This window comes from Ranitomeya imitator, chromosome 4, assembly GCF_032444005.1.
Source record: "Ranitomeya imitator isolate aRanImi1 chromosome 4, aRanImi1.pri, whole genome shotgun sequence".
Classification (NCBI taxonomy): Eukaryota; Metazoa; Chordata; class Amphibia; order Anura; family Dendrobatidae; genus Ranitomeya; species Ranitomeya imitator.
Window position 1 is genome coordinate 571,554,782 of NC_091285.1, and position 13,802 is coordinate 571,568,583.

A 13,802-nucleotide genomic window follows, 5' to 3' on the forward strand; every position below is an offset into this window, starting at 1 on the left:
TTCAATCAGCAGCTATTCCGGATGTAATCCGGCCCGTGGAAACATATCCTTCTCGACGGGCACGCAGGGAGATGCGTGCCGGGCAGAGCTGCTCAGAGAGACGTGCCGAGTAGAAACGTGTGCAGAGCTTCACACTTCAGCTCTGCAGTTTAATGGACTAGGGGCTCAGTGGGCAAAACCGGTGACCGCCCGCTGCTGCCAGAGGTAGGACCATTTGTCGCAGGTGGGGAAACCTTACGACTCAGCACCGGCCTCAGCCGGCAGCCATCGGACTGAGAGAGGACCGGATGACCGAGTCACAATAAGTGAAACTGATAGACTGCTACTCTGAGTAACTGTTACCCTGTTTAACCCTCAGCCCTTTATCGGTAGGTCCCTTGTTTTCTCCCTGGGAGGAGGTAATTCCTGTTTAGATAAAGTGAATTGTTTAACCCCTGCACTGCGCATCTGTGTCACTGCATCCATGTACCTGTGTTTACACTGACATCGGCCGATAGCTGTTAAGCAGGAGCTTGATTGTCACCGGAACATTTTGGTGCAATGTTGGGAAGAGGTTAAAGGTCATGTGGAAGAAACAACAACAACAGAAAAAAAAATCATAAAAGCTGCAATATATACCTACATACCTTCTGGGGATCTGGGTGTGGAGGTCAGCAAGGAGTCGATGTGCTCAGAGAACCGTTGTTTCAGAAGAAACAGTATCACACAGCTCAACAGGATAAACCATCCATAGGTTGACAGCACTGTGCCCACTGCAGGAAGGACAGACATAATCAGGGACACCCGCTGCATTGGCATCACCCTCCCCTGCTCCTCTCATTGTGGCGGAATGCCCCAAATACACATCTAATCTCATACTGACATGAACCCCGTAAGGACTGTTGCATAGTTTGGTCACAGGAAAAAACTTGTCAGAGTAGATTATATGGGGTAATTCAACTTTTATCTACACAGAACATGAGGTACATGCATCAGCTTCTTAATACAGCATAACAAGAAGTTTGAAGGACCTTTTACCAGAAAGTGAAATCAAAGTACAAGTATATGCATGACATTCAACTAAGCATATAACAGTAACAACATCGCCATCTACTGTCAGAGAAGTGTAAACTCCTCCTGCACACAAATAAGTCTGTATCTGTTGCATATCCGCCAACTATGCAAGCTGATGAAGCTGCTTGCATGCGGCGACACGCGTAGGGCAACTTAGCCCCATGGACATTTTTTAGGACAATCTGACTGGCATCCTGACTGATAGGACGGACTGGACCGGTAATTTTTGACTTGTTTTCCACCTGCTATCTACCCGCTATTGCCCCACATGGGTCTCGCATATTTTTTTTACTTTTTTTGGTATGTCCACTTATTATACCTCACCTTTAGATTATTTTTTTCAGTGGGATTATCATATCTATGTGTGGGTATAATGCTATTTGGACCACTATAGGTCTTTAGATAAGGAGTGTTGGTTACATACGTGGTCTGTTTGCCCGTCAGGAGTGAGGAGTGTGTTCTAGGGTTATTTGACTATTATTTATTCATTGTACTGGGATATTTCATATGTACCCTCATGTTAATTCTTTTTCCCTGGAAACGCTCTATTATATATGTCAACTCTCTCAGGTGCCACTATATTTAGTATTGTTGTCTGTGGGCTAAGGTTTTCTGTGGTTCCCGGTATCACGGGCACCTCTGTGTGTTTTTTAATTGGTTTTAATTGTATTGTGCGCTTACTAGACTGTTCATCAATAAATATATTTTTTGATAATTATTCATATTTGTCCTGTTGATCTCCTGTACAACATGTCTTCCCTTCATGTTTTTTTGTGTTCATTCTCTTGTTGAGGGGGATTCAGGACTCTTTGATCTAGGATTCACGTTTATGTGGTGCCCTCCATTTATATAGTTACTACCTACCGGCGTTCCCGCGCAGCAATGATCCCGGCAGCTAGGGTTCCTAGTAATGCATTGCGAAATCTCGCGAGAAGTCGCAGTCTCGCGAGGTTTCGTAATGTATTACTAGGAAGTGACGCTGGCTGCCGGGAGCATCAGTGACGCTGCGCGGGACGCCGGTAGGTGAGAATACTGCGATTTTTTTTTTTTTATTATTATTTTTAACATTATATCTTGTTACTATTGATGCTGCATAGGCAGCATCAATAGTAAAATGAGAGCAAGCGAGAATTTCCCTGACGGGAAATTCTTCCACGCATGCTCAGTTTGAAAAGACGGAACCCGTCGCTAGATTCCTGCTTTTCACAGACAGCGACGCATCCTGCTCCCATAGGATTCCATGGTAGGCTACTTTCACACTAGCGTTTTTTGACGTACGTCGCAATGCTTCGTTTTGGAGTAAAAACGCATCCTGCAAAGTTGCCCGCAGGATGCGTTTTTTCTCCATAGACTTTCATTAGCGACGCATCGCCACACGTCACATCCGTCGTGTGACGGATGCGTCATGTTTTGGCGGACCGTCGGCACAAAAAAATGTTACATGTAACTTTTTTTGTGCGTCGTGTCCGCCAATTCTGACCGCGCATGTGCGGCCGGAACTCCGCCCCCTCCTCCCCGGACCTTACAATGGGGCAGCGGATGCGTTGTAAAACTGCATCCGCTGCCCCCATTGTTCATTTTTTTTTTTGCAGTTTGCGTCGGTACGTCAGGCCGCTGCTAGTGTGAAAGTAGCCGTAGCATGTGACGGGCAGCGCAGGATGCGTCGCTGAACGATTTTCCCACGTGCAGAACAAACGTTCCTCTGAACGTTTTTTTAATGCAGGATCCAGTGAAAGACGGATGACGGATGGCAGTCCGTCGCTAATACAAGTCTATGGGAAAATGCAGGATCTTGAATTCTCAAAAAACGATGGATTGTGACGGGAGGTGAAAGACGGAAGTGTTAGGCTACTTTCACACTAGCGTCGGAATCGGCCCGTCGCAATGCGTCGGGCCGAGGTTACTGACGCTAGCAGTGAATGCGCCGCACAACAGAGGCAGCGGATGCATTTTTCCTGCGCATCCGCTGCCCCATTGTAAGGTGCGTGGAGGTGGGGGCGGAGTTCCAGATGCGCATGCGCGGTCGGAAAAAGCGGTCCGTCGGCAGCAAAAAACGTTACATGTAACATTTTTTGCTCCCGGCGGTCCGCCACAACACGGCGCACGACAGTTGCGACGTGTGTCAATGCGTCGCTAATGTTAGTCTATGGGGCAAAAACGCATCCTGCAAACAACTTTGCAGGATGCGTTTTTTTCCCATAAACGACGCATTGCGACGTATTGCAAAAAACGCCAGTGTGAAAGTAGCCTTATAGGGACACCCCCTCCTCCCCCAACACCTCTCACGGGGACAAACCCCCTCAAACTACATCACCAGGGACCCGGCTCCCCTCGGCTCAGGGATGTCACTGCTCTGCCCCCATTAGTAGCTGCACTTCCATGGTCGCTGCTCTGCCATGTTATCAGCTCACTGTATGTTTCAGCACGTGAATGGGAGCATCAGAAACCTATCTGCAGTGTCCTATGGCGCTCCCAGCTCCTCCTGCGCCCTCAGGGCTGCTCGTTACACCGGACACAGCTCCGCACCGACCTGTCTCCTGGAGGAACACGCTCCACTCCACCTCTATGTCCGGCTTGGCGGCGGGCACCTCCCGGTCCCCCAGCTCCATGCTGACGGTGCCCAATTCTCGGATCCGGCTTCTCTGTGTTTACTGCGCTGCAGCCAATGAGCGTTCAGGGTGACGTGTCCCTGTCTGACGTCACACCCGGAAGTAAGCTGCGTTCCACACGCCGCTCCTGCGGATCACGGTGATTTGGCCACGCCCTTTACGCGAGGGGTGAGCGAAATGTGTGATTGTGCGGGGACACATGTCTGTGTGTGAGCAGGGAGCCGGCCATGTTGTTGTCGCCCCCACAATCCCTGGCTATGAGTGGCACGTCCCTAATCCCTACTAATCCTCTGTGTTTCCTGTGAGGCAGATGTTTAGGCTCTTTATTCCTGACCCGCGTCCTGGGAGAGGTAACACTTGCTGTATGATAGTATACATGTTATGTCGCTGCAGTAGCGGATTCCATGAGTGAGGGGATACGGAATAACCGTGCCCCCCGTACAGTGTGTCCACTGCTGCCCTGTCACAGGGAATAAGGTCAGGGGGCGACAGCAGCAGCAGCCAGGAATACACGGTACCGGAGGGCGTGGCCGGAGGGGGCGTGGTTTTCACACCTTAGATGGAAAAGATACCTGTGTGCAATGCATGCTGGGAGTAGCACCTCATGGATGCTGAAGTTGTGCCCCTTTTCAATAAACTTTATTTAAAATTTCAATAGGTGACAGCCCCTTTTAAAGAACAAACTTTCATTTTATTCAGCATCAAAAGTTCTGACATTTTGTAAATCACTTTATTAGGGAATTTGTCTACATTTCTGTAAATGTCTCCCAACCCCTGACCTTTCCCCAGTGTTTTTCCGCCTTTTAGAGCATTGATATCAGAACATACTCCTTTGGAGTACAGATGATGGCAGTGAAGTGTCAGCTCAGCAGCGGGGTCTCGCTAACTCTGGGATAAGCTGCGGCAGGGGATTGTTCTGGTAAGGGCGCAGGCAGGCATCGGACTGGCAGCTGGTCTCCTGACAGCATCATGTATATCTGTGCAGCTGTCACGCTCGGGTCGGGAGATCCGCCGGCCAGTCCGTGCACCGTGGTCCAATCTCGTAATGATTTATACATCCGTCTGACTGCGCCCTAAGAAGATCGCTCAAAGGAAGAGACATTAGCTGACCCATCACTGCCATCAGCTGTACTCCAAATGAGAACGTTCTTATATCAGTGCAGAAAGAGACAGGAAACTACAAATGTGATGAAGGCGGCATTGGGAGGCCATCTGCATGCACATTCTTCTACAGCAATGAAGACAAATCACCTAATAATAAAGTGATTGGCAAAACTCCATAGCTTTTCATGCAAATATATATATATATATATATATATATATATATACTAGCTGAAGCGCCCGGCGTTGCCTGGGCATAGTAAATATCTGTGGTTAGTTATAGCACGTCACTTCTCTTATTTTCCCATCACGCCTCTCATTTTCCCAATCACATCTTTCATTTTCCCCCTCACATCTCTCATTTTCTCCCTCACACCTCTCATTTTCTCCCTCACTCCTCTCATTCCCCCCTAACACTTGTCATTTCAACCTCACATCTGTCATTTTCTGATCACTCCATTATTTTTCCTCACTCCTCTCATTTTGCACTCACACCTTTTCATTTTCACCTCACACCTCTCATTTTCACCTCATTACCTCAGTATATACATGTTTGTCATCTCCCTTATATATAGTATACATCTGTATGTCATCTCCTGTATATAGTATATACCTGTATGTCATCTCCCCTGTATATAGTATATACCTGCTGTTTGTCATCTCCCCTATATATAGTATATACCTGAATGTCATCTCCTATATATAGTATATACCTGTATGTCATCTCCTCATGTATATAGTATATACCTGTGTGTCATCTCCCCTGTATATAGTATATATCTGTGTGTCATCTCCTACTGTATATAGTATATACCTGCATGTCATCTTCTATATATAGCATATACCTGTATGTCATCTCCTCCTCTATATAGTATATACCTGTATGTCATCTCCTCCTGTATATATATGTACCTGTATGTCATCTCCTCCTCTATATAGTATATACCTATGTGTCATCTCTCCTGTATATATAGTATATATCTGTGTGTCATCTCCCCTGTATATAGTATATACCTGTGTGTCATCTCCTCCTGTATTAGACCTCGTTCACACGTTATTTGCTCAGTATTTTTACCTCAGTATTTGTAAGCTAAATTGGCAGCCTGAAAAATCCCCAGCCAACAGGAAGCCCTCCCCCCTGGCAGTATATATTAGTTCACGCATACACATAATAGACAGGTCATGTGACTGACAGCTGCCGTATTTCCTATATGGTACATGTGTTGTAGTTTGTGTGCTTATTAATCAGATTTTTATTTTTGAAGGATAATACCAGACTTGTGTGTGTTTTAGGGCGAGTTTCGTTTGTCAAGTTGTGTGTGTTGAGTTGTGTGTGGCGACATGCATGTAGCGACTTTTGTGAGATGAGTTTTGTGTGGCAACATGCGTGTAGGAACTTTTTGTGTGTCGAGTTGCATGTGACAGGTTAGTGTAGCAAGTTGTGTGCAGCAAGTTTTGCGCATGGCGAGTTTTGCGCGTGGCGAGTTTTATGTGTGGTGCCTTTTGAGTATGTGCAAGTTTTGTGTGAGGCAACTTTTGCATGTGTTGCAACTTTTGTGCATGTGGCAATTTTTCCGCGTGTGCAAGTTTTGCGTGTGGCGAGTTTTCCATGAGGTGAGTTTTGCAAGAGCCTAGTTTTTGCATGTGGCGAGTTCTGCGCGCGGCGAGTTTTGAGTGGCGACTTTTGTGTTTCAACTTTTATGTGGCGAGGTTGGTGTATTTGTGGTGAAATGTGTGCTGAGGGTAATATGTGTTCAAGCACATGGTAGTGTGTGGCGCATTTTGTGTGTGTGTTCATATCCCCGTGTGGTGAGTATCTCATGTCGGGGCCCCACCTTAGCAACTGTATGGTATATACTCTTTGGCACCATCGCTCTCATTCTTTAAGTCCCCCTTGTTCACATCTGGCAGCTGTCAATTTGCCTCCAACACTTTTCCTTTCACTTTTTTCCCCATTATGTAGATAGGGGCAAAATTGTTTGGTGAATTGGAACGCGCGGGGTTAAAATTTCGCCTTACAACATAGCCTATGACGCTCTCAGGGTCCAGACGTGTGACTGTGCAAAATTTTGTGGCTGTAGCTTCGACGCCTCCAACACTTTTCCTTTCACTTTTTCCCCCATTATGTAGATAGGGGCAAAATTGTTTGGTGAATTGGAACGCGCGGGGTTAAAATTTCGCCTCACAACATAGCCTATGACGCTCTCGGGGTCCAGACGTGTGACTGTGCAAAATGTTGTGGCTGTAGCTGCGACGCTGCAGATGCCAATCCCGGACATACATACACACACACACACACACACACATACACACATTCAGCTTTATATATTAGATATATCCTAGTTAAGCTTTAAGGTTTCCCCATCTCAGACATTTCTGGCACATGCACTGTGTTTGAGTTCTGCACCATAGGAAATTAAGCCTCCTTATTCGCTTTTGTGGGATTACCAGAACGCCTATGAAAGTGAATGGAGAGAACCGCACGTGTGCAGTCACCACCCCATCCTTGGCAATGTGAAAACGGACCCAAAGGTGACCCCACATCTATCAGACATTTATGGTATACCCTGCGGACCCCCCTCCTCAGCCATGGTGGCGCCAGCATTTTTCTGTGAAAAGTCACCAGCAATTGATTTTTTCCTCTGTAAAGTATATGGCAGCACTGGCCTCCTGGCATTATTACTGACAGCTGATGCATGCTGCTCGGTCAACAGGCAGCATGTCTCAGGCACTGGCTGTATGATCCCTGCCAGGTATGTGTGACACTAAATCCAACAGAAAATAGATATTCCAGCTCCGATAAAAACTTGAAATCTTTAATAATCCAAATGGTTAAAATAGATAATCCTTACATGTGGTGGACCAAACAGGTGTTTGTAATAGATAAGGCTACGCGTTTCGACCTAAATCGGTCTTACTCATGCCTGTGTTACATTGCAAATGAAAGTTACACATATAGTGTTCCTAGACAGAAGGTTCCGCCCTCTCCACATCACATGATCTCTAGTGAAAGGTCCTACAAGGTCCTACAAACACATATGTGATATACAATTTAAAACAATATCACTAAACAATTAGCAATAGTAGTATAATAATTCGTTTCTTTTGTTTAACCCTGATGGAAATCGAGTGTTGAGATTAAAAATCCAGAACGCCTCTCTTGTGAGTAGACGTCTTTTTATGTCTCCTCCTCGATTAGGCGGATAGATTTTTTCTATGCCATGCACTTTAAAGGATGAAGTATCACCATTATGCATCGTACGAAAATGTTTTGCAGTCATTGATATATTTCTATTAGTCATATTACACATATTGACATCTTTCAGGTGCTCTGTAATGCGAGTTTTTAATTTGCACGATGTGCAGCCCACATAGGATTTCTGACATGTAGTGCACTCTATTTCATAGACTACATTTTTTGTATGACAATTTATAAAGCTATTTATATTATAGCTTTTAGATTTATCAGAGTTCCAGAATTTATTTCCCAGCTGCGCATGAATACAAGTGCTGCACGCTGCGGTACCGCATTTAAAGGAGCCCTTGCAGTCTAACCAAGTAGTGGACTTAGATTTAGTTTTAGATTGAAGTGAATTAGGGGCAATTATATCACCAATGGTTTGTGCCCTTCTAGCAACTATATTTACACCATCCTTTAATAAATGTGATAGCCCTTCATCTTCATATAGAATAGGTAATCTGTTATTGATAATATTTCTGATTAAATTAAACTGTGGGGAAAATTATAAACATAAATGTAAATTATTTGCATATTTTCTATTTTTATTTTTATTATCATTAGTACCTTTTTTGATTTTAGAAGGGACTAGAAGGTCCTCCCTTTGTTTTTTCTCCACTATATTAATGGCCCTATTCAGTGTCCAATTTGGATAATTTCTAGCTTTTAGCTTGGTTTTTAGTTCCTGGAACTCTTTTGATTGATCCTCTTTTTTGCTGCAATTTCGTTTCAGCCTAGTGAACTCCCCCACTGGTATGGATTTTATAGTGTGAGATGGGTGACTACTATTAGCATGTAGAATTGTATTGCCGCTAATTGGTTTTATATGAGTTCGACTAGTGATTTCTTTGCCAACAGTGTCGGGATCACACTCAGTCGGAGCAGCCTTTGGAAGTGGGATATCACCAGAAATAATACACAATACACGTCTTGTATAGTGTATCACTGGGAAGTCTCTGAAGCACGCCTGCCTTCAAAGTGCTATCCCTTCTTTATATAGTTGTTTCAGTCGGTTTAGTGGTTATACAAGTTTTGCATGTTTAAACAAAGAGACAAAACAGGAAAGAAAGAAAAGAAAAGAAAATAGTTTCGTGGGCGGCAGTTTCACAACAAACAGTACAAAGGCAATTCCACAGACAAGAAAAACAGGATTTCATACTATAGCTAAAATGTCCTTGAATGGACAGGTCAATATTTATCACAAATTCTTTTTTTTTTATTTTTGTTCATTGAGGTAATCATTTTTGTTCTGCTCTTCACAACAGTACCACTTAGCTCCAGATCTAAAAAAGAAATGGATTTGTTGTCCTGAACATAAGTGAATTTTATACCAAAATTATTAGAATTAATGTATTCCACAAATCCCGGTATGGCAGACACATCACCCCCCCCAAATAATGAGGGTGTCATCTATGTATCTGCCATACCAGGAGATGTGGTCAACAAAGGGGTTCTCAGCAGCATAAATAAATTCTTGTTCCCAATAAGCCATTGTCAGATTTGCCAGAGATGGTGAGTATTTTGCCCCCATTGGGACTCCCGACTTCTGAATATATATTTCACCATCAAATGAAAAAATATTATGTTCCATAAGAAAGTACGTTACTCTCAATAGAAAATCTATCAGGTTTTGAGACTATTGACCATAATCTTTTAAATGGAACTCTAGCGCTTTCATGGCTACATTTTGGGGTATGCTTGTGTATAACGAGAAAAACATTTCTTTGCAGATGAAATAACAACTGTGAATCAAGATCATGATATGGAAATTAATGAATTTGAGAACCTTACCTTTAAGGAACAAGTTACTCTGAACTGTCTAATGAAATTATCCAAAGAAAATCAGGATGAATCAATGGAAGGAACTACAAACGCATCTAAAAACTTCTTGTATAGTGTATCACTGGGAAGTCTCTGAAGCACGCCTGCCTTCAAAGTGCTATCCCTTCTTTATATAGTTGTTTCAGTCGGTTTAGTGGTTATACAAGTTTTGCATGTTTAAACAAAGAGACAAAACAGGAAAGAAAGAAAAGAAAAGAAAATAGTTTCGTGGGCGGCAGTTTCACAACAAACAGTACAAAGGCAATTCCACAGACAAGAAAAACAGGATTTCATACTATAGCTAAAATGTCCTTGAATGGACAGGTCAATATTTATCACAAATTCTTTTTTTTTTCATTGAGGTAATCATTTTTGTTCTGCTCTTCACAATCCCCCCTTTGACATATTCCATTCAAAACCTTGTCGATCATTTTAGTCATTCTTTCCTGTAAGATTGCCCTGCCACCAAGGAAATTCTACCCATCCCACAATTGGTATGGCGATTGTAGTATTCCATAGTCTAGTATTGCCAGGTTGGTTGTTGGCCAGGTTGTCTGAACAATTAGGCCAAGCGAATATTTCTTCAGCTGACACGGGAACTGCTAGAAAAGGTATACTTGTGGCTGATACTGGTGAATGGGTACAGATCCAACAATCTGCCAGGGGTTGCGTATTATTTAACAAGTCATGCACTAATTTTCTATGATGTTGTACGAATCTATTGTTCAAAGGGGCTAGAGAATTCAGTCTTTCCCATGCCTCCGTTGAGGTTAACATTATTAACATCAATATCATGAGTCTTATACTGCTTTTTTGCAATGGCTTGCATGTATCCATGATGCCTTTCCTTCAAGCTTGACTGCTGTTGGAGTTGTTAACAGGACTTGGAAAGGTCCGTCAAATCTCGGTTCCAGAGTCTTTCTGGTGTGTCTTTTCACGTAGACTTGATCACCAGGTTCCAACTTGTGGCCTCCTTCGAGATTTTCTGGATCTGGAAGGGAAGCAAAAACTTGCGAATGCACTTTAGTTAAACGTTTTTGTAATTCTTGTACATAAGCAGTTAAAGTCTCAGTATTCAACATCAGTTGTTGTGGAAAATAACAACCCAAATTTGCTGCTCTACCAAAAAGAATCTCATGTGGTGACAGCTTAGCCTTCCCCCTTGGGGTGTTTCGGATGGAATACAGGGCAAGTGGTAGACACTCGGTCCAAGGCTTTCCTGTTTCTGCCATGGCCTTCTGGATTTTTAATTTTATTGTCCTATTTAATCTTTCCACTTTACCTGAACTCTGTGGATGATATGGAGTGTGAAACTGGTTTTCTACTCCCAACATTTTCATAACATTCTGGAATATTTCCCCAGTAAAATGGGTACCCCTATCTGACTCGATCACCTCAGGCATGCCGTAACGGGGTATCAGTTCATGTGCTATTTTAATGGCAGTAGTTTTTGCTGAGGCTTTACGAACTGGATAAGCCTCTGGCCACCCTGAGAACATGTCCACACACACAAGCACATATTCGTATCCATTGTACCTAGGAAGTTGGATGTAGTCGATCTGGAGTCTTTGAAAGGGATACAGTGGTCTTACGTGATGCTTGGTTGGGGTTTTAATGGCCTGACCTGGATTGTGTGCCAGGCATATAGCGCATGCAGCACACATGTTCCGAGCAAAATTACCAAAGCCTGGAGCCAACCACCTTTCTTTTACCTTGAGCGTCATACCATTTGCCGACACATGCGTGGGTAGGTGGAGGTCACTTGCCACTGCGGGGTACCAGGCTCTGGGTAAACACAACAAAGTTCCTTTTTTCCATAATCCTTGCTGATCTTCTGCCCCTTTTTTTCTGCCACTGCCCTCGTTCTTCGTCGTCTACCTGTTTCTGAGCTTCCTTCAATCTTTCCTCATCATCTTCAGAGCTATCTAGTGTGTGGGCATGATGTAAGGGTTTACGTGCTGCCTGTTTTGCTGCCTTATCGGCTTTATCGTTACCCCTGGCTTCCTCGGTGTCGAGTCTCACATGTGCAGCTACCTTTATCACCGCTATTTCTTTATTTTCTTGTGCTGCCTCCAGAATCTGTCTAATGAGGGAGGCATGTTTAACAGGTTGGCCTGAAGCAGTCATATAACCTCTGGCTCTCCATATTACGCCAAAATCGAAAATAATGCCATGTGCATATCTAGAATCAGTGTATATGTTTGCTGTCTGATCTTTGGCTATTTTTAGAGCTTCAACTAATGCCGTAAGTTCTGCTTCTTGTGCAGACTGATTAGCAGGGAGAGGTTCTGCTTTCAGCACTTCATGCTGAGTTACTACCGCATAACCTGTATGAAATTGTCCATTCATATCTGCATATCTACTGCCATCTATGAAAAGTTCAAATGTAGCATTACAGAGTGGCTTGTCACGTACATTACATAAGCCCTGAGTCTCTTGTTCCATTAATTGTACACAATCATGCATTGACTTTGATGGGTCAAAGGAGTTGGAGAGTGCAGTTTCAAAGGAGTTGGAGAGTGCAGTTTCCTCAGGTATGGTACCCCCCCTCAGACTCTAAAGGGAGCAAAGACGCGAGATTAAGAGTCTGAATCCTGGCAAAGGAAATGTTGGGCGGCAGTAGTAGGGAACATTGGAGACGGAGGTGTCTGGCCATTGAAATATGTTTAGGTTGGACCTGGTTAAGAATGCCATGTACATCATGAGTGGTCTGAACTAGAAGTGGGTGATCAAGAACAATCTCAGAAGCTTTATCTAATAACAGTGAAATTGCGGCTACTACTCTTACACAAGAAGGTGCGGCTCTAGCTACAGGGTCCAGATGAGCTGATATGTATGCCACAGGTCTCTGTTTGTTTCCATGTTTTTGTGTGAGCACCCCTGTAGCATGTGAGGATATCTCAGCTGCCATCAATTGAAAAGGTTTAGTGTAGTCTGGGAGTCCCAAAGCCGGAGCTGATACCAGTGCTGTTTTCAAAGAGGAAAATGACTGTTTAGCCTCTTCACTGAGTGAATATGGTGTGTTGGCAATACAGTCATATAAAGGCTGCATGAGTTGACTTGCATGTATGATCCACTGTCTACAGTGTGAAACAATACCTAGGAAAGCACGCAGCTGTTTGTGATTCCTGGGTTCAAGCATGTTACGTATGGCTTCCGTACGTTGAGGTGTGAGGTGTCTGATGCCCTGTGATATGCAGTGACCTAAAAACACGACTGTTTGTTGACAAGCCTGGAGTTTCTGTCTATTTACTTTACAGCCTTCTTGCGCTAGGAAAATTAAGAAATTAACAGTTGAGGTAACTGCCGTCTGCTCATCAGGGCAACAAATAAGTAAGTCATCTACATACTGTAGAATGACTACTCCTGGTTCTGGGATGAAATTTTTTTAGCACGGTCTGCATTGCTTCAGAGTACAAAGTTGGTGAGTGTACCATACCTTGTGGCAATCTTGTCCATGCTAATTGTTTACCCTTGAATGTAAAGGCAAACAAATGCCAACAGTTCTTATGTAGTGGCACAGAAAAAAATGCGTTTGATAAGTCAATTACCGTAAAATATGCAGCAGTGCTGGGAATTTGAGACAGTAAGGTATGAGGATTCGGTACCACAGGGGTGACCGGTGCCAAAACCTTATTGATTTCCCGTAAGTCGTGCACCATGCGATATTTCACCATAGTTTCTTTGGAGGACACTTTCTTTTTAACAGGATATAAGGGTGTATTGGCGGGTGACCTGATTTCTACCAAAACACCTTGTAACACATAATCCTGAATTTGTTGAGAAATCGCCTGTTCTTGCTGGGCGCTGATGGGGTATTGCCTAAGCTGAGGTAATATGGTTCCCGGGGCAGTTTCTAACAGTATAGGAGCTACTGATAAAAATCCTACATCAGTGTCTCCTTTTGCCCATAGGCTGTCAGGAACCCGAGACAAGTCAATTTTTGCTTGTTGAGTGTAAATTTCGGGAAAATCCTCCAT

The 13,802-nt window shown here is 43.7% G+C and overlaps 2 protein-coding genes across 2 annotated transcripts in view; one reads left to right on the plus strand and one right to left on the minus strand.

Moving 5' to 3' along the window:
- SELENOS (selenoprotein S) overlaps nucleotides 1-3,721 on the minus strand; it is a 41,130-nt gene extending 37,409 nt beyond the window's left edge. The window contains exons 1-2 of the mRNA XM_069766327.1: nucleotides 3,584-3,721; nucleotides 627-752 (exon numbers count right to left, since the gene is read on the minus strand). Of these exons, the coding sequence (XP_069622428.1) occupies nucleotides 627-752; nucleotides 3,584-3,662 (205 nt within the window). The 5' untranslated portion in view covers nucleotides 3,663-3,721. The remainder of the gene's footprint in view (nucleotides 1-626; nucleotides 753-3,583) is intronic.
- A 241-nt stretch (nucleotides 3,722-3,962) lies between these two features.
- LOC138676749 (zinc finger protein 271-like) overlaps nucleotides 3,963-13,802 on the plus strand; it is a 90,535-nt gene continuing 80,695 nt past the window's right edge. Inside the window, exon 1 of the mRNA XM_069766325.1 lies at nucleotides 3,963-4,012. The gene's annotated coding sequence lies outside the window, so the exon portion shown is untranslated. The remainder of the gene's footprint in view (nucleotides 4,013-13,802) is intronic.